The sequence below is a fragment of the Morus notabilis genome, unplaced genomic scaffold, assembly GCF_000414095.1.
Source record: "Morus notabilis unplaced genomic scaffold, ASM41409v2 Scaffold905, whole genome shotgun sequence".
NCBI classification, from domain to species: domain Eukaryota; kingdom Viridiplantae; phylum Streptophyta; class Magnoliopsida; order Rosales; family Moraceae; genus Morus; species Morus notabilis.
The window spans coordinates 76,813-96,305 of NW_010356723.1; the positions used below are offsets into that span (position 1 = coordinate 76,813).

At 31.9% G+C, this 19,493-nt stretch overlaps 2 protein-coding genes and 1 pseudogene across 2 annotated transcripts in view; 1 reads left to right on the forward strand and 2 right to left on the reverse strand.

Annotated features, from left to right (window-relative positions):
• Positions 1 to 1,217, reverse strand: part of LOC21389644 (abietadienol/abietadienal oxidase) — a 6,455-nt gene extending 5,238 nt beyond the window's left edge. Inside the window, exons 1-3 of the mRNA XM_010088483.2 lie at positions 994 to 1,217; positions 461 to 785; positions 59 to 208 (exon numbers count right to left, since the gene is read on the reverse strand). Of these exons, the coding sequence (XP_010086785.2) occupies positions 59 to 208; positions 461 to 785; positions 994 to 1,217 (699 nt within the window). The remainder of the gene's footprint in view (positions 1 to 58; positions 209 to 460; positions 786 to 993) is intronic.
• A 10,427-nt stretch (positions 1,218 to 11,644) lies between these two features.
• LOC112094373 (UPF0426 protein At1g28150, chloroplastic-like) lies at positions 11,645 to 16,464 on the reverse strand. The gene is made up of 3 exons (XM_024175070.1): positions 16,283 to 16,464; positions 16,048 to 16,179; positions 11,645 to 12,083 (listed from the first exon to the last, which is right to left on the reverse strand). Exons 1-3 carry the CDS (start codon positions 16,316 to 16,318, stop codon positions 11,898 to 11,900), a joined length of 354 nt encoding a protein of 117 aa, XP_024030838.1. The 5' UTR covers positions 16,319 to 16,464; the 3' UTR covers positions 11,645 to 11,897.
• Positions 16,465 to 19,192: 2,728 nt separating this feature from the next.
• Positions 19,193 to 19,493, forward strand: part of LOC112094133 — a 16,991-nt pseudogene continuing 16,690 nt past the window's right edge.

Consider the following 19,493-nt stretch of genomic DNA (forward strand, 5'->3'; position numbering starts at 1 on the left):
GAACAAACTTCTGAATCATTTATAAAAAAATCTCAGTAAATAGAAAACTTGTTTTTACCTTCATGGCAGTGTGATAAGCAGAGCCAGGAAAATTGATCGGAACAGAGAGACAGCCGTCAACAAAATCGGAGAAAAACTGAGCCATTTCAGTGATCTCAGACTCGGTTGTTACGCCCAAAAGTTGATTAACCATTAGATTAATAGCCGCCTGAAAAACATACATAATTTCAGAAGATTCAACCCATAAGAATGCGAATATGTCTAAAATATGAATTTTACCACGAAAAAAAAAAAAAAAAAAAAAACTTTTCAAATGTGAAGTTGTAATCTTTTACACAAAAATAATAACTAACTTGCCCCTATAGAAAAATATTAGTATTCCTCAAAAAACAAAAAAACAAAAACAAAAACAAAAAAGCATAAATTTTACCGAGCAAGGTCTAGGTATTTGTGTAAATACCTTTCTGCAAACATCTTGGAGAAGTATGATTTGGTTGTCCTGGAAATTGGTCAATGTGTTAAGCATAACCCTTTGGATATCTTCCAAGAAATGGAATTTAAGCTTCTCTAGGCGCATCATATTGGAGGCAATGCCATGGAGTTTCCTTTGTTGCTCTCCTTGCACTGTGATCACCCCATTTTTACCTACCAAGTCTCTGAAAGATTTTGGATAGCTGGACTGAAACAGTTTTCCTTCATTTTGGATTACGAACCGATTAAAAATCGGGTCTGCGGATACCACAGCCCGTTTTCCAAACAGACTGCACGAAAATATTTTCCCAAACCTGTTCAAAATGTTTTCCAAGAAACTATGAGATTCAATTGCCTTTTTTTTTTTTTTTGTTAGTATTGTTCTGTGATTGAGTTGTAGTTGACAAACAAGTGTGGAAACAATTATATCTAATTTTTTTATTACAGTAAAAAATTATCACATAAAATTAAATCTCAACTCGAATTAAAAACTCGAATAAGAGAACTAAACGGACAATTTACCTTTTAACTTGCTCTTCAACGAATCGTGGGGGATGAGAACTCGCAACGGCATTGTACCAACTGAAGCTGTCTCCAATTAGAGGCCAGCCTCTTCTTCCTGGTGGCAGTTTGTGTTTGCTTTCTATCACATTCTTCTTCTTGTCTTTCAAAAACTTAGCAAGAAAAACGACGAACACCACCGTCGTGATTGCAAAAGGCCATGTGCATGAATAAATTTCTCTCATCATCTCTGTGAGAGAAATAAAAAAAGAAAAAAAAAAAGCAATACAAACTATTTTGGCTTGTGACTTGAATTTAGAGGACAACTAATACAGAAAGAAAACGAGTTGAAGAAAAAAAAAATGATAAACAAATGTGATCGTTGAGCAGACATCATTGACTTGAGTACCAAAGTTTTAGTATATAATCACGTTAAGTAGATGTTGTTTCATACGTTATTCTCTTCAGAAATATTATATATAAAGTCATCAGAATGTAGAAAATTCCTTTTGCAAGTTGTTACTAATAGAAAAAATGATATATTGCCCATTTGTTTTCCATCTATCTGAATGCGTTTTTAAGTTCTTCAATATCTTATAATTTTGCTTAAAATAACATTGTCTACCCAAGACAGAGACATTTTTTCCTCTTGATAAGATGATGTGAAAGTCGTAGCCTTGTTGGTTTGGAACAAATACCAGTAAAATAACTGAACAACAAAGATCGACGTAAATAAAAAATAAAAAATAAACTCTATTGTACCTTCTAGAAAAAGATCTGAATTGCTAAGAATGGTTTGTAACTTGATGTATTTATTTACTATTTCAGCGTCTTGGCTCATGAGCTATATATGTAGACAAGTGTTATTCATTCTTGTCCAATATTCCAAACTATCAAGGGCTAAATAACAAGATTTTGAAAGGTTAAAGATTTAAGGAATTGAAAGGGTCTAAAAAAGTATATAAGGCTCCAAAATAGCCCTTTTTAGGTGAATTTAAAGTTTCAAAACTTGTTTTATAACATTATAATGGGCTTAAATCTAGGAGAGTGATCTTCAAGTTGAAGATACCTAAATAAACAAATAAGCAAATAAACAAGTAGGTGCAGCTTTGACTTGGCCCTATTCTACATAACTCGTTTTATTACCTCTATATATATATATATATGTATATATATAAGTCCTAAAAGGGCAACCAATTAATACATTCCTCAGCAGTTACTGAGCTCGAGAACAGATTTCTGCTTTTGGCTGCTACAGGTAAATCAGCTTTGAGCAACGCACCCACCAAAAAAAAATGAAAAAAAGGACTGATATGACTGTTTTAGCCCCCGAGAGTTGGGAACCATTACTCATTTTAGACGGTTTGTGCAAGGACATAGCTGGCATCCCAGATGGAGAAACAGATTGGTAATAAGACCAGTCAAAAATTTTGCAAAAACATAATTAACTTGAACCCAAGTTTTCAGGCCTCTCTCCAAGAATCAAGGCCCAAAGTTTCTGCCGTAATTTAGAAAAAAAAAAAAAAGATATAAAATTGTTTAGAGGAATTAATGGTCCTTAGGCTACAATCACGTGCCAGCAAAGATCCAGCCATGCTTTTGCTTAAAATCCAGCTTACAACTAAATTAATTAATTGAACTTGCCAAATTGCCATGTTAGATATCAAAAGTCTCATATAGAATAATTATTACATATGATTAGTGGGTTAATAAACACTTTAGGTTTCTTTCCCTTACAAGTCGGTTTGCAAGGTGGGTAAATTCTAACTTATGTATTTGTAAAAATTAGTATCGGAGTGAGTCCACCACGTCACGCATTTTAGTTAACGCAGCCTCTATCCTAGGCTAGATTCAAATGCATTGGTAAAGCCGTCAAAACATCGAATATTGATATGAAGCCGCTGAAGAAGAAAGGGATACCTAATGGAAAGGTTTTGCAAGGTTAACTTCTATCCAATGGGTTTGTAATATTTCTGTGTCATGGGTTTTATGAAGGTTAAGAAAGAAACCTCGTGTCAATAAAAGGAAGAAGAAGAAAAAAAATATTGAGAAATTTCTTAATAAGATGAGATAAGATTATGAGCTAATTTTAATATGGTGTGTTCTAGAATCTCCAGAGGGTCTCAGAAAATTTTAGTTTATTCTTCTATAGTTGTATTAAATTGGAATCTCAGCAATATGCAGAGTGGATATTTTCTATTCTATTTGAAAAGTAACATTTAACAAATGAATAGTTAAGTGTTACTAGTGATCAGAAAGAATTCAAACCCTGCTTAGATGATTAATTCAAGGTTCAAGATTGCAGTATGGAGTTTAGGAAAAGGATTAATTTGAAACCTTGCAAGGTTCAAGATTGCAGTATGGAGTTTAGGAAAAGGATTAATTCAAAAAATTTTACATTTTTGTATTTCTTGTTTCCTTCTGTTAATTTTATCTTCTCTCTTTTTTTCTCTCTCTTAGTTCCTACTTATTTGCACAATTAGAGTGCAAATTTAGCGTAAAAATTACTACTTTATGACCGAGAATCTCATTAAGAATATCCTTTTACAATGAATGTTAATAGTCCGTTATTTAGTTTCATAAATTTAAACATAAATTTTAATTTATTAAAATTTTTTTGGGTTTTCATAAAAAGAGTTTTGATACTTTAAAACAAAACGTTTTAGTCCGTGGTGGAGTCAAGAATTTTTTTTTAATGGGAGTGTGACTAAACTAAAATTTTAATAATTTTTACTTTAATATATCTTTTTTTTATTCTAAATGAATTGAGCTTCTAATAAAGTTAATTTTTTTTTTTAGAATTAATAGAGTTTAAGGTTTAAAGTCTAAAAACTAGTAAATTTATATTGTAGTAAAATACACCATAATGGTCCTCAACTTAAGAGTACTTTTCAAGTTTGAGAGGATTTGTTTTCTAGTTGTACAAAGAACATTGTAGAATTAATGAATGAATAATATCTTCTTTTACAAAATTATGGTGTACTTTTAAAATATAGTAAAGATCTTTGTCACTAAGCAGGACAAGTTGATCCGTCCATGTATGCGTGAAGGAATGCAAAGTACTCAGAATTAGAAGATCTAATTGGCCTCCAATATAATCTTGCAAAATTTCCCACTCTAGCATCCTACTCATATGGCAAATTCAAAGAAATATAAAGAGAGGGAAACAATATGTTAAGTATGGAAAATACTGTAGGACACAAAACATTTAGGGCCCGTTTAGTTCGTTACTTTGAGTTGAGATGTGATTTTATGTGAGAGCTTTTTACTGTAGCAAAAAAGTTAGATGTGACTATTTTTGAGAGTTTTTTACTATAATAGTAAAATTCGAATCAAAGAAATGAACGAGGTCTTAATAAATATGTTACACAATTATATATTTGATCCATCTCATTCTATGTGTTGTGTGTGTATATAATAAATAAATAGTGTGACACAAAACATATATATATATATTTTTTGTTCTTTGAATAAACAGTGACACAAACAATGACAAGCTAAATCTAGCTGCATATATATGTACTCAACTCATGCGCTATTTTATTCTCGCAGAGTCGGCAACTGCAAAAGCTGTCATTCCTTTAATTTTATACTATATTCATTAAACAAACCCCCACTTGTTGGGTTAGTCAATTTGATGCAATCATGGACGTATATCATACGTATAGAGAGAGAGAGAGGGAGATCATCCATCCCTAATTTATAACCTAACATGTGAGAATACACAGTCAACAAGTAATAAAGAGAGAGAGAGAACCAATTAAATTAAATTAAACAAAACTAATAGAACAAAATTAAGTAAACAAAACGATAAGCAAATAGTTTTAGGGGTCCAATTTTACCTAACCAATCTACAAAGCATTCTCAATTCTCTCTAATTTAGCCCTCTAATTAAGTGATAGCCGAGAATAATCTCACCTATCCACAAGCCCCTCTCAGTAGTCAAGTTAAAATATTCTCAATTAATCAACACCATATCCCTTCAGTACCAATTAATCAAGAATTCATTAAGCTACAGGTTCCCTCTAATGGCTACCCTAATCTAGCAAGCATACTCTTATGCCACTCGCTTAATGTCACTCTATGTTTGACAAACACACAAATCCCTTTTCCAAATTCATTATGGCCTCCTAATCATTTAATTGTTGATCGAGAAATTAAAAGCATTAAGCACACATAGAGCAATCAATTTAACATAATTAGATAAATACTATGATTCATGACTCAAATCTATTGAAATCCTACAACAAAATACAAATAACTACTCGATAAACAAAATTAAATCAACACAAATCGGGTCCCAATATTTTTGAAACACAAAAATACAAAGATAGAAAATAGAAAAGCAAAACTAAATTGAAGGTGTCAAAAATTGTAAATCTTGAAAACTTTAGGGTTAAAATGTAATTTTTTTTAAAAAATAATTGTCAATATATAATTTCCAAAATTTTAGTCAAAATATAATTTTTTGAAACTTTAGGGGTTAAAATATAATTTTTTATTTAGTCAAAATATAATTTTTGAATAATTATTATTGGATCTCAGTTTTAGAGATGCAAGAACGAGCTAGCCCGGCCCGTTCTCCTTAGGATTTTTTTATAGAGGTAAATAACCCCTTTTCAGGATTTTTTTTAAATAGTTGTAGTTTTGTAAAATTAGCAAAATGATTGTTTCTTTTATTAACTTAGTAGTCAATCACTGATTAATTTAGTAATCAATCACTAATTTACTTAGCAATCATTCATTGATTAACACTGTAATTTTTCGTTATTAATTAATATCAGTTCATAATTAACCAAAATTAATTAGTAATTAATCAATTTTAATCAACAAATTTATTGTTTATTAATAATAAATCATTAGTAAATTATAATAATGACTCAACTAATAGTAATTGACTGTCGGTCAATTAATAGTCAATCACTTATTGCCTATTGGAAAAATAGTCATTTTGTTAAAATAAAAAAAAAATTCGACGATTTATTTAAAAAAAAAAATCGGCCACTTATTAGGAAAATGGTCAAACAAACAGTCATTTACCTAATTTTCACTTTACTTCCATATATTTAAAAAAAAATGGTTATTCCCTACCATTTTCTTTAAAAGTAACCCGATTTGTTAACTGGAATTTTTTGAGCTAGTATAGAGATCTGAGAACAATATACAATCAATTTCAAGTAACAATTAAGCAAAGCTTATATGTAATACGCGATGGAGAAATCCGATAATTTTCTATTCGGTTTAAAATGAGTCCGGCTCTAAATGACTAATCACACCTTTTATATTTTGTTGCTTAAAATATTTGGAACATGTATCGAAAAAAAAAAATTATTATAGATATTTATATAGATATATATTTTGTTTAAAGAATGAGGGTAAATGGCTTTTTTGATCGATGTTGGCAAACGACGTCAGAAGAGGAAATGTTAGAAAATGTTTATTTTTGGTATTCATCATTGATTTTGAATCATGATTTATAGTTTCTTACATATTTTTCTCCCACAAAAAATACATGTAAAATGAGAATGATTTTGAATTATAATTCTGAATCCATAAACTAAACGTCCACTTAGATTCAAGTCGGACCCGGCCATTATCAAATGCTAAAAAATGTGAAAATACTTTTTGCTTCTGTGTTTCTTAAGATTCAGTTTCTAGTTTCGATGATTCATGATACGCCTTGATCTTTTCTTTTTTTTTTATTTATTTACTTTTTTTTTCTTAGAAAACATTCATGATACAAAATCTGCTATTACAAAATTGAAAGACGGCTTATTCCTAAACTAAAGAGCCAATAGGCAGGCTTAGCCGGGCCTAAAAATTGATCAATTTGTCGGGATAATTTTAATAAATACTTTTTTTAAAAATGCATAGATCAAAATTTTTATTTTTTACTCTTTATTCATAATTTTTTAATTAAATAATTACAATAATAAAAAGATATTTACTAAGAGTAAAAAAAAAAAATCTAAACTCATAGACTCTTAAAAATAAATTCTCTAATTTTTTCATTTATGGTGTGGTGCGGGACTAGCTAGCTAGTTGAGCCAAAAGAACCAAAGATTAAACGTATCACTTCTTTGGACAGAAAAGATTATTATATCTTTTAACTTTTCGCAAATAAATGGTTAATAGTGGAAAAAAAGACTAGATATAAATCCAACAATTGCTTTCTCTACAGTAGAAGTGCAAAGTGAAAATGGCTAAACGTAATATCTCCACCTATTTTCTGACCTTCGTCTTTATCTTCATCATCTTCTTTGGATATTCAGGTTAGTTTATCTGCAAAACTTTAGCTTTCTTCTGTTGAATCTTTAATCCAATATTGAGTTTATAGGTGAATAATTATGTGTTGCAGACTGTCATATAAAGTTAAGTCCATTTAAAAGTGGTCTGTTAAGGTTTGAGTAATTTGACATTTAATGTATCTAATAGAATGTGAGCTTTTAATGTGTAAAGACTTAAAGGTAATTTCTATTTTTATGATGGGTTAAAATAGAAATATTAAAAAATAACAGGAAAGTTATCTATATATAATTATTATGATCCACAGATCACACGTATTATTATTATTCTATTCTTTTCTGACGTATCATCAGAGAGAGTAGAAAGAAAGTTAAAAGAATTTTCTAAGAAAACATATTGATGTGAAAGACAAATCGCACGGCTCTAAAAAGTAATTAACTGTCATAGAATCAGGTATGCTTCCGCTTATTAATATGTTGATTCTTAAAAATTTAAGATCTGAATATTTCCTGAATTTTGAGAGATGTTTTACATCTAAAGATATTTTCAAACATCTTCGGCTCAAAATCGGTATTACCTTGGAAACGCAAGATCATCATGCATTATTGCCCCTAGTTTAACCCTTAGAACATCTTGAGCATTTAATGAAAGACATATATAGTTTATTTATTATTTTATCATATTGTATTCAATTTTGATGATAATGGCTATCTAGAATATGGTCTCATAACGTTATTTATTTCTTTACATATTTAACATAATATGAATACTACTATAGGGTTAAAAAAAAAAAAAAAGACCCTACAGCTGGAGCTCTGTTTTAAACCAAGATCTTTATAAAATTTTGACAATTTTGCCTACTTTTTTCACTTTTGTGTAATTTTGATTAGATCTAAAGTTTATAATAATCTTGATAGAGATACTGTTGAAAGCTTGGGAGCAATTTTGTAATCTTCTAGGTTGTAGTTATTTAGATTTTGATGACAAATAAATTTGAGACTACAATATACTTTCCATACTTTACAGATTTTTGTTCCCTCTCATTTTTCATTTAATTTGCCACATTAACATTTTGCAAGATTATATTGGAGGCCAATTTAGATCTTCTAATTCTAAGTACATTGCATTTCCCCATGCATACATGGACGGATCACCTTGTCCTGCTTAGTAACGAAGATCTTTACTATATATTGAAAATACACCATAATTTTGTAAAAGAATATATTATTCACTCATTAATTCTACTACGTTCTTTGTACAACTAGAAAACGTATCCTCTCAAACTTGAAAAATACTCTTAAGTTGAGGACTATTGTAACTTTAACTGAAAACTTTTCTGGAAGGTTAGGTTCGTTCACTTTGTTAATTCGAATTGAGATGTGATTTTATGTGAGAGCTTTTTACTGTAGCAAAAAAGTTAGATGTAACTGTTTCTGAGAACTTTTTACTGTAGCAAAACTCAAATTTTAAACTCGAGTGAAGTGAACGGGGCCTAAAACATTTCTACTAGAACATTCAATACTTACAGAAGCTTTGTCTCAGGAAGCTAAAGACAATTTTTAGTAGGGCCGGCAATATGGGTCATGACACGACAACACGACTCGAAAACGATACGAATTTCGCGGGTTAGGGTTGAGAAAAAAGAGGTTCGGGTCAGAATTGGATCGACCTGAAATTGACACGAAAAACACGAGTCAATTTTGGGTTGGACCCGCCTAATCCGAACACGACACGAAACTCGTAAAAAACTAAAAAATACATATATTTTTCATTACATATTTTGATTTTATTATGAACTTATGATATCATGATAGTTATACTCAAAATCTTATAGTATTATTTGCTTAATTTTAATGGATGTTATTGTATTTTAGTGTGTTATGAATTTTAAGTTATTTTTAATATGTAAAAAATTAAATAAAAGTATACAATTTTCGTATCAATTTCGGGTTCACGGGTCAATTTTGTGTCACGGGTCATTTTCGTGTCGTGTCGTGTCAACCTGTAAAGTGATCGTATCGTGTTCGTGTCGCGGTTTTTAAAAAATTTCGTGTCACGGGTCGTGTTCGGATTGACTGCAAATTTAGAAAGAAACGATCAAAACACGACATGTGACATGAATTGCCACCCCTAATTTTTAGGAAGCTTTACTAAACAGACCCTATACATACTATGTTCTTTTTCTTTCTTTTTTTTTTGTTTGTTTGTTTATGATGAGTTGACAAGTTGTCTCTTAAACTTTTGATTTTCTTAAATTAATCATTAAATTTAATAAAGTATTGTAAAATTCTCCAAATCAATAGTAAAAATTTAGACAAAAACACTTTCATGCACATGATATGATCATAATTTTAAATAGCGATAGAGCGCGTCACATCACCAACAGGAATGTCTTTTCTTTTAAATTTTAGCACCCTCATTAATTTTGGGGCATTATGCAATAAGTTCTTAAATTTAGTGGTACATAATTTGTCAAATTAAAAGTTTAGGGGTAAGCTAAAGAATTTGTTTAGATTTGGAGGCAAATGCGCCATAGACCAAAAGTAAGATACAAAATATGAAGTTTGAATGATACTTTATATATTATAAAAGATACGTTGTATACTAATTTCTAAACAAAGTCCCTACTGAATAGTGCTTGAAAAATCAACTTCAATCTCAAATTTCGTACCAACTAATGAGTAACTAATGAGTTGCAATTGTAATCTAATGATATGTCAATCTTTTAAAGCTACCAGTAAAAGAATGATTGTTGAGAAATTGATACAAAAGTGGGAACTATAGTTGATGTTCTCAACATTATTAGTCCCTATTTATCTCAATAAATAATTAATTGACCCTCGTTTTTGGAAGGTGTCGCAAATCTAATCCGAATTTGAGAAGAATAAAATCTAAAAGAAACTGAAATCCTCAATACATCTGTAACCAATTAATGAATTCAATAAAAAAAGCTAAGATAAATTTGAAATTGTATGCTCTAAAATCTAAATCCATGAGGACTTATTTGTCCGTACATTTTCTTTTAATAAAATATTTATCTGTACATTGTGAGACTCAGATAAAAATCTGTTTAGTTCATAGATTAGAACCATGAGATTAGAATTATTTTCGATTTACGTGTGTTTTTTGTGAGAGAAAATAATGTAGCGAACCATGAACCATGATTCAAATCAAAGAACGAATCCTCCAACTAAACGGGCTCTTAATTTTCTTTGAATGTTTTGAATGACAGAAGTGAAGGCAAAAGTTATCGTCCAAAAGGGAATACATTGCACAGAAAACAGATTTTGCGTTGAGTTATGCAAAACAAGGTACCCATCGGCAAGAAAGGCAGTTTGTCGAAAAATATATCACATGCCATGGGGTGAAAGTCATTGCTACATAAAATAGCTTCACAAAAATTTGAGGTAGCTAATCATCAAACCTCCAAGTGCAACTTCTAATCACCTTGGCAAGATAAAGGTAATGTTGGAGCTAGGATTAGTGTCGTTAATTAGCTTAAGAACATCCAGGATGAACATCTTGTTCTTAGTTATAGTAAGATCAGATTTTGTATCCAACTATTAGTTATAAAGTATCTCTTAGAGACTGCTATCATTTAAACCTCATTCATTTCACCAATTCGAATTTTTAATTTCAATTTTACTACAGTTAAAAATTCTCAAAAACAGTCACATCTAACTTTTTTATTACAATTACAAAATTAAATAAAGTCACATCTCAACCCGAATTGAAAAATCAAATCGGCAAAAACAAGGCCGATGCCTTAATGCGAGTAATACCTTCATGTTTTCTTCGGTTTAGAGTTTCTATTCCTTATTGTCTTTTGATATGTATTTTCTTTTCCTAATTTTCTGCTAGTGTATTGGCTCCGTGCATACAGCCATAAAAGACTTGATCATCAAAAGAAGTACCAGCCATAAAAGATTTGATCATCAATAGAAGCACCGGACGTTTTGAACAATACTAAGGGGCACCACTAGTATCCACCTAACATATACTAAATAGAAAGTAAGTCCCACAATATAATTATGAGCCCCTCAGGTAGAACAATGTTAAAACGTAATAGTGGTGTTCAAAGACAATCCCACACCCAAAAGGCAGCATATCATAATAAAATAAAGGGCAACATCCAAAGACCCGCCCTCTAATAGATGTGGTGCTCAACATTAATAGTATCCTAAGCATTTTTTTCCTCTTCCATAGATCGAATCATTTGTTAGTTGTGATGTTTGATACCATTGGTTCCCTCATATTTTCATAAATTTTATGCATTTGCTATAAAATAATCACGATACCTCTTTTCATGATATCTTTTTGTCAAATGATAAAAATTGAAAGGAAAAAAAAAAAAAAAAAACCTAACCCAAAAGTTCGAATCACAAGAAGAAATCTCTTATCTGATCTGTTCTACAAAAAGCTCTACATCTAAGCATTTTTTGCTCCGGGCAAAGCTAATCAAAGTCACACACTAATCCAAGACATACCGGGAGACAGGTCAGAAATTAGGACCTCAACCACAATGAAAAAACAGGGAAAACGCAAATCATGTGTGGATTTTTTATTTTTTAAATGTATATGAGTTGACTTATGTATTAAGTGTTGATGGTATTGCATCCGTGTCTGGCATAGATGACACGTCAAATGTACAAGAAGAAGTATCCTAACCGAGATACTAGTCATTCAATCTCAATCTGTTGCGGCACTTCTTCTTCTGCTGCTGGTTTTGACCCTTCTCCTTCAATTTCTTCTGTTGTTATCCCCGAGGCTTCCACAGTCCTAGAAACCCATTCCTTGAGCGGATCGTCATTCAAATCAAGTCGTAAAAGGCCAGCGAACACCCCTCCCAAGAAAGCAACTGGCTCCTACAGAGTCAAGCAGAAATGTTCGGAGCAAATAAGGCAATACACTACACGCATCCTCACACAAACATACATAGATCAGGCCCAAGTACATAGTGAGAGATCAAAGCCAGGTAACATTTTGTAAGGCCGGTAGTTGCGAAACTACTTTATAAGTTCAATTACGGAATTGAAAAGCATTGCGTTAGTTTATTTAACATAGAGAATAAATGAAAAAACAAGATGCATATGAAGAAGAACAGCCATCGCTGTTTCAGTTTGCAATTCTTGTTCCTGAATAATCAAGATGAACTCAATTACTGATAAGACTACTTAGCATGTGGGACAAAAACAATCAACAAGATTCAACAAGCAAGCAATTGCTGTAGTAAGTTGCACGCTTATCGATGCAAACTATGCTCTCTCTCACCTGTAATCTTTTCGAATGATAAGCAAAAGAAACCCAACTATGCTCTCTTTCACCTGTAATCTTTTCGAATGATAAGCAAAAGAAACCCAAAATAGAAGTCGCATTTCTTTCCCATCCATGTAAAAATAAGTTAGCCTATGTTTGTACTCCACTCATGATTTTACAGTAGAGAATTCAGACAGTTATTGGCTGATGATGCTTGAATATGTACTAATCATGAGGGACTTTTTTTTTCCCTTTTTTATTTAAATTTTTTAAGTCTTAAGCTAATATATGCTAGCAATAACAAAAGAGGGGGAAAAAAAGCATACTGCAGCCATATGGTAGCTCATAGAGCGCGTTTGTTTTCGGTTTTGGAAACGTTTTTCACATTTTCCGAGGAGGAAAAATTGAAACCAGACATGAAACCGTGTTTGGGGAAGCATAGTACCAAAATCAAAAACAAAAACGTTTTTGTTTTCATCCCAAAAACTCATACTTTTCTGAAAACGGATTAAATCCGTTTTCATTTCTTCCCTTTTCATTTTCTCCAGCCGTTCTCCTCTGCCTCTCGCCGTTCTCCTCTCCCGCTGCGCCATTCTCTTCTCTCCCTCTCGCCGTTCTCTTGCCATGATTTCTACGCCGCAACCACCGCCTGAAACGAACGGAGCTCAGCCGCGATCATCCGAGTGGACAGAGGTCAGACGGGTCGCGTATCACGCCATCGATTACCACCTCCACATCGCGAATCACATCCAGGCGCCTGTCGGTCGAAGTTGAAGAAGAAGAAAAAAAGACCGGTGCTTGCTGATTTCGTCCTTTGAATGCCCAAATCTACCTAAAAATATCATTTTCTTTGTTTCTTTAGATTTGTCTGATGAATTGTTTCAATTTTTTTTTTTTTGATTGTTTGGTTTTTGTACTTTTTGCCCCATGAAGTATGCCTGATGAAGATGAATAATTTTTTTGAATTGTTTGGATTTTTATCGGAGCCTTGCCGGTCCCCAGATCTGCCCCGCCTCCCAGCAATCATCTCTATCCTGCTCCCCATCGGTGCCTCTCTTTTTCCCCACGCCGCTTGCTCCGGCGATGCTGAGATAGTTTGAAAGAAGAAGATGTTTTACCTTGTTTTGCGATTGGAACTTGGGAATGTGGAGGCAAAGAAGAGAGAGAGAGAGAGAGAGAGAGAAGATGTTTGCAACCACCGCCTGAGGTGATCCCCCTTCTGAAAATGCGTTTGGATATTTGCTGCGATTTTTTTTTACTAACTTTATCTGGATTTGATGAGGATATGGCTGGAATGTGTCTCTTTTCCATCCATAAAGCGGTTGGTTTGGAAATTAGCAGTGGTTGATTTGGTGATTGTTTCGAGCATTGCCGGTATTTACTGATGATCTGGGTGTTTTTTTTTTTTTGCTAATCTTTGTCTGATTTGTTGATTTGCTACACCACCAAACGCAGTTTTAGTTTTTTTAAACTGAAAATAATTTCTAAAAAAAAACTACCAAACACATTTTTAGAAATAATTTATGCCTGAAAATGAAAACATTTTCATTTTCATTTTCATACAGAAAACAAAATTGTTTTGGAACGAGTTCCAAACGTGCCCATAGTTTTCTTTTCAATAGGTTACTGTACAAGAAACAGAATAGTTAAGAGTGTTTTATCTAGCATACAAGTTTGAGATTCAGTATTTAACTATCATGTGTGGAAATCTCCGGCGACAAAATAAATTGCTAGAACTTAAGCGTGTCATGGAAATTGTAAAAATAAAAGGCATGTTGTAGCGAACAGTTGACAAACTTCAATATCAGTCTCACCTACTAACATTCATTAAACTCTTCCTTACTTCTAATCCGCTATGCTCGGTACTTTATCATGTTTTAGGCTTTCTAGGAGCTTTTCTTCTAGCCATTAATTTTCTCCAGATTAGTTAGAGCTCCTAATAACTCCATGACTCTTCTTTATGTACTTTTTTTTTCTTTTATATCTAAAAATTCCCATAACTCACTTTGTGAATCCGAGTTTGAAACTGGAGCCCTCTGCCTACAATCTTTGGAAGGCAGGAAACTAAGACTCTTTTCATATGGGTGCCCATGAGGTGGTTCAAACTCCAGACCTTGTGGAAGCAAACCAAAGGCCAAACCATTCAAACCAACACCCCATGGGTGACTCTTCTTTCAGTACCTCAGTTTAGACTTAAAGGGCTAGAGCATCATAACAAGGTACTCCCATCACAGCATATGGACAACTTAGCACTCAGCATCTTGGTTCGATAACCCTCTAAGTCGAATTCAGAAATGAGAAGACCGTGCAACGGAGCTTTCTTATCTATTGATGTGAAACAAAGACAGCTATGGTTCCAAACTTCAAAACTCAACGTTATTTCTCCATTGTGTTCGTGCAAATTATCAATCCTATCATCCTCCAAATATGATATTTCTCTTGTTCCTATTCTTACTTACCAAATGCATCCAGTGAGACAGTTATGCATAACCCATTTATGTGATATTCTTTGTCGCACTAGATTTTGTATTAAATAAATACAAGAATGTTCAGAGCAAAATAAATAAATAAATAAATAAATACAATAATGCTTTGTAACACTACAACCTTGATAAAAACTAACTGGATTAAAATTATTGGGTACATCTAAAGTCTACTCATTCTCTCATAATAGCACCTATGGCTCATTCAATCACCTAAACTTTCTGGCGTGTCTGTTAAAACATAGCAGTTTTCCATTAAACATGAGGTGCATACGACATTAAAGGAACAAATCTCCCTAACAAAAAACATGGCTAGGCTAACTACAGGATGATTAAGTGGGAAAGCAGCCGATTAAAATTATTAAAAACGTCGAGCAGGCAATTTACAGTCAAATAATGCTAAAGGCACCAACTCTAATCTCAACTTTTGTATACCAACTTACGTGGCACGTGAGTTGTTATCTTTTAATTGGTAGTTGTTTAAAAAATTCCCACATTAATTAATAATAAATAACTACATTTACCAATGAAAATATGACAGTTCTATGCCACATAAGTTGCTACAAAATAGTTGGGACTAGAGTTGATGTCCCTGGCACTCATCTGCTTGCCATGTTTAGCTTTCAGGACAAGAATGTGAGTTTTTTTTTTTTTTTTTAATTTATTTTTAAATGTGTTTTCTGCTGCACAACAAAATCCTCAGAAACCTTCTTTTTTATGCACAACACCAAGTGGTAATGAAGATAAATTTGGTGCCTAAATTCCCCAACAACAGTCACAAGTGTTAAATTGGGGAGTTATAACAAATCAACTAAACTACAGAAAAGGGAGCAAAGAAAAAAGAGGACCAAACACACCAAAATCACTTCTACCGTAAAACAAACAACTACCCAGTATATTGGGAACTTGAATTTTAGCCAAATAGCAATAATCTATGAAATCAATCGTACAAGAGCAACGAAATAATGACACAAACCAGTATCAGAAAACTCAAAATAGTTGTGCTCAAGCAACAGACAAAAAACAACAAAATTGAAAAATTAAAAGAAACAAAAATGAGTAGATGGTAGTAAAAGCCTTTCAGAAGTACCTTAAGAGCTTCCCTAACAATGGGTTCCTCAATGGGATTGAAGAAAAGCGCTTTCACCTGATTACATCTTCTAGTATTCCTCGAACTAATGATTCCACTCCTCAACTGCTTTGGCAACGCAAATGGTTTCAACTGTTGAACAGAAATCAGAAAGAAACTCAGAATAATCAAATTGTGAAAAATGAGTAAAGAAGAGGAAAGAGGAGGAAGAAGATAAGGATTTATGATAACAGACCATCGGAGGACATGAAAGAAAATTTAGGACTGCCATGTCGAACTTCCTCAGCAACCTTCTTTTCTTTGTTCCTCTCCCTCCCTCTTTCTCGAGTGAACCAAGTTAATTGGTTTCCCTGGCCTCTCTGTCTCCGTCAGGCGCTCTCCAACCTTGAAGTTTCCAGAACCGGGCTACGTGCCACACTTGCATTTATGCTAATATTTGACACCATGGAATATAGTAAGGTTGGGAGTGGGTCGAGGGATTATTAGGCGGAAGAAGTGTAAGTAGACATTAGTTTACAAATTGAGAATTATTTTTTATGAAAAAAAATATTATAGTAAGTTATGAATCATAATTTAAATTATAATATGAATTCTCATATTAAATACACTCTAAGTTTAAGAAGTCTGGTTCGGTCTGAATTGGGCTGCCAGTTTAACGAGAAATTTTGAGCCGAGCTGGGTCTGTTTTAAAAGAAATAGGATCGTTCTAGTGCAGTGTAAGCCCAAAAAATGTAGGACAAGTCTGGCCTGAATTAAAATTTTATAAGGTATTTTTAATGAAAATATAATATTACTCGGCCCTCAAAGAGAGAGAGTCAACTCAACCCGGCCTTAAGCTTAAAAATTTTAGACCTAGTCGGGTTGAGCTCGAGCCAACATAAGTGGGTCTTGGGCCAGTCTAAACTTACAACTCTAGGCGGAAAATGATAAAATGGGGTTTGGCAGGAAAAAAAGAGAAGAGAAAAAGGAAAATATGGTGGATAAAAATTATTATGGGCCCATCAATTTTTTACCTCTTCAATATTGGGTAGAAAACTTCAAATCACCTAGAAGGCAAAAGTAATTTTTTTATCTTATTTAAAGCTAAATTTATATTAAATAATTAATAAAATCGTTATTCAGCCTGCTACATATTTTCTTTCCTTCTATTATATCACACAACAAAAAAAAATCGATTTATTTTCCTTTTTTGACATTTTATTTCTTTTATGTGCTTTTCTTTCCATTATTTTTTTCTCTCCCTTACTAAAAAAAGTGTTAAAAGAAATTGGAAGACGAAAACTAAGGGCTCGTTTAGTAACATTTTCAAAATGATTTTATTATAAAAGTAAAAATGAGATTGTTTTGAGAATTATTACGAGACCAATTCTAAATAATTAGTATATCAAAAATTTATTGGTATTCTATTTATTAATTAAATAATTAACTTTTAATTACATACTTAAATAATTATTTAATTAATTTTTATTTTTATTTTAAAAAATAATTAATTTTTTTCATATTTTTGTGTAAAAAATGACAACTAATACCCTTAAAAAGAAGTCATGTCCAAATCACATGCCAATATCTGTTATGAATTTCACAGACGATATTAAAAGTCCTTTATTGCAAGGACTTTCAAATTGAAGGGGTAATTGCCAAGAAAAAAAAGAATAAGAATTAAATTGTCAAATTTGAAAAATTAAGGGGGTGTTCATATAAAAAGTCTAATAAATAAATAGCAATTACTCAATTAATAATTAATATTAGACTATTATTATTAATTGTGTAATATAATGATCCATAATGGTTAATAATTGATCATTAGTAATTAATTATTATTTAAAGAATAATTACAAAAAATGATCATGTAAGATATTAAATAACATGTTATTAAATAAAAATTAGTAATTAATTAACTAATTACGTAATTATGTAATTAAAAGTTAATTATTTGATTAATAAATAGAATACTAATAAATTAATACATACTAAAAAATTTTATTAATACATTAGTTAATTACTTATAAACTAATAATTATGAGTACATTACTAGTAATTACGTATATGCTTATTATTAACTACTATTAACATATTATTTAGCATATTAAATTAATATATTTAAAAAATCAATCTTCATACTTGATCTATCTTTTCTCTCAGGAAGCTCCTCTTATAGCATCTAAAAAATCACTCAAGTGATCTAAGATTTAATGTGACTTAATGACTATTTAGAGTGACTGGTAAATCTTATTTCTACAACCAATAGGTTTTTCAAAACTTAAAATCGCGTGTTAAATTGGATTAATTAGATTACCTTTTTTCTCACTGCAATTGATTGACCTATTTTAGTGGTGTGTATTTCAACCGGTCGACAAGTTAAGGTAAATCAGTAGTATGTTGCTGGTCAGTTGGTCAACATAGTAAATCTTCATGCTAAGTTACATTCCGTTTATACCACTGATCGACTGGTACAAAGCCGATTGGTTTATATGCTTATTTATTTAATACAATAAAACAACCTCAATTTAATTTCAATTAACTCAATGTCGTAATTACTTGATTAAAATAGATATGTATTTATATTTCCATATTTAATAAAAGCTTAAACCTTAATTCAACTAATAAATTACTCATGATTAATTTCCAATCAAACTATTCAAATTGGTATGACGTGTCAGGTGTTGAAATAATTATTAGATAACCAACTTGTCAAAAGCGGATCCAACATGGCCAAAATACTTAACAAGCTTTGAAACTAGATGATGTAGATGAGACCTCCTACGGAGAGGTGGAGATGGTAAGGCCCGAAGAAAACAAATCCTAGGCATGCTACGTTGCCAAATGTCCGAAATTCCCTTACAAAATTATTAGAGAACTTGCAAAGTATAAATACATACATACATATATATATATATATATATATATATGGAACTATTAAGATGAAGAATCGTGAGATGAGTGATTAAGTATTTGACAGAGAGGAGGTTTGGAGGTTGCATGTTGCATGTTGCCTTGACATAGCAGTGCACTAGAAACATTTGCGAGCTGCTCCAAGAGCAAAGAAAGTGACTCGTACGGTGGATAAGGCTCAAATGAGGAAACATTTCGAGAGCAGACGCGGGCTGCTCTGAGAGCGAAGACGTTGTTTGGAGCACTTATTCCGATGGCGAGCAAAAGTGACTCCGAATGAAGGCTCGAGTGTTTCCAAAAAAGTATGAAAATCTTTCAAAACACTTTCAAATGATGGTGGAAGAGGATCGTAAGGAATTGTTGAGGAATGGGGTAATTTGAAAAAAGTATGGGAATCCTTTAAAACTTTCTCTCATTTTGAGGTAATTTGAATACCACCCAACATGGTGTTATTCAAATTCCCAGGAATCTCAAAATCATGAGAATCTTATTATTATTATTATTATTATTATTATTATTATTATTTTTATTATTATTATTAGTTTTTTTATTAT

Coding starts and splice junctions, on each gene's coding strand:
- LOC112094373 (XM_024175070.1), bottom strand. CDS start 16,318: ATGGCAGTCCTAAATTTTCTTTCATGTCCTCCGATG. Junction 16,180..16,282: donor TTCTTTCATGTCCTCCGATG/GTCTGTTATCAT, acceptor TCTGTTCAACAG/TTGAAACCATTTGCGTTGCC. Junction 12,084..16,047: donor TTGTTAGGGAAGCTCTTAAG/GTACTTCTGAAA, acceptor TTGACTCTGTAG/GAGCCAGTTGCTTTCTTGGG.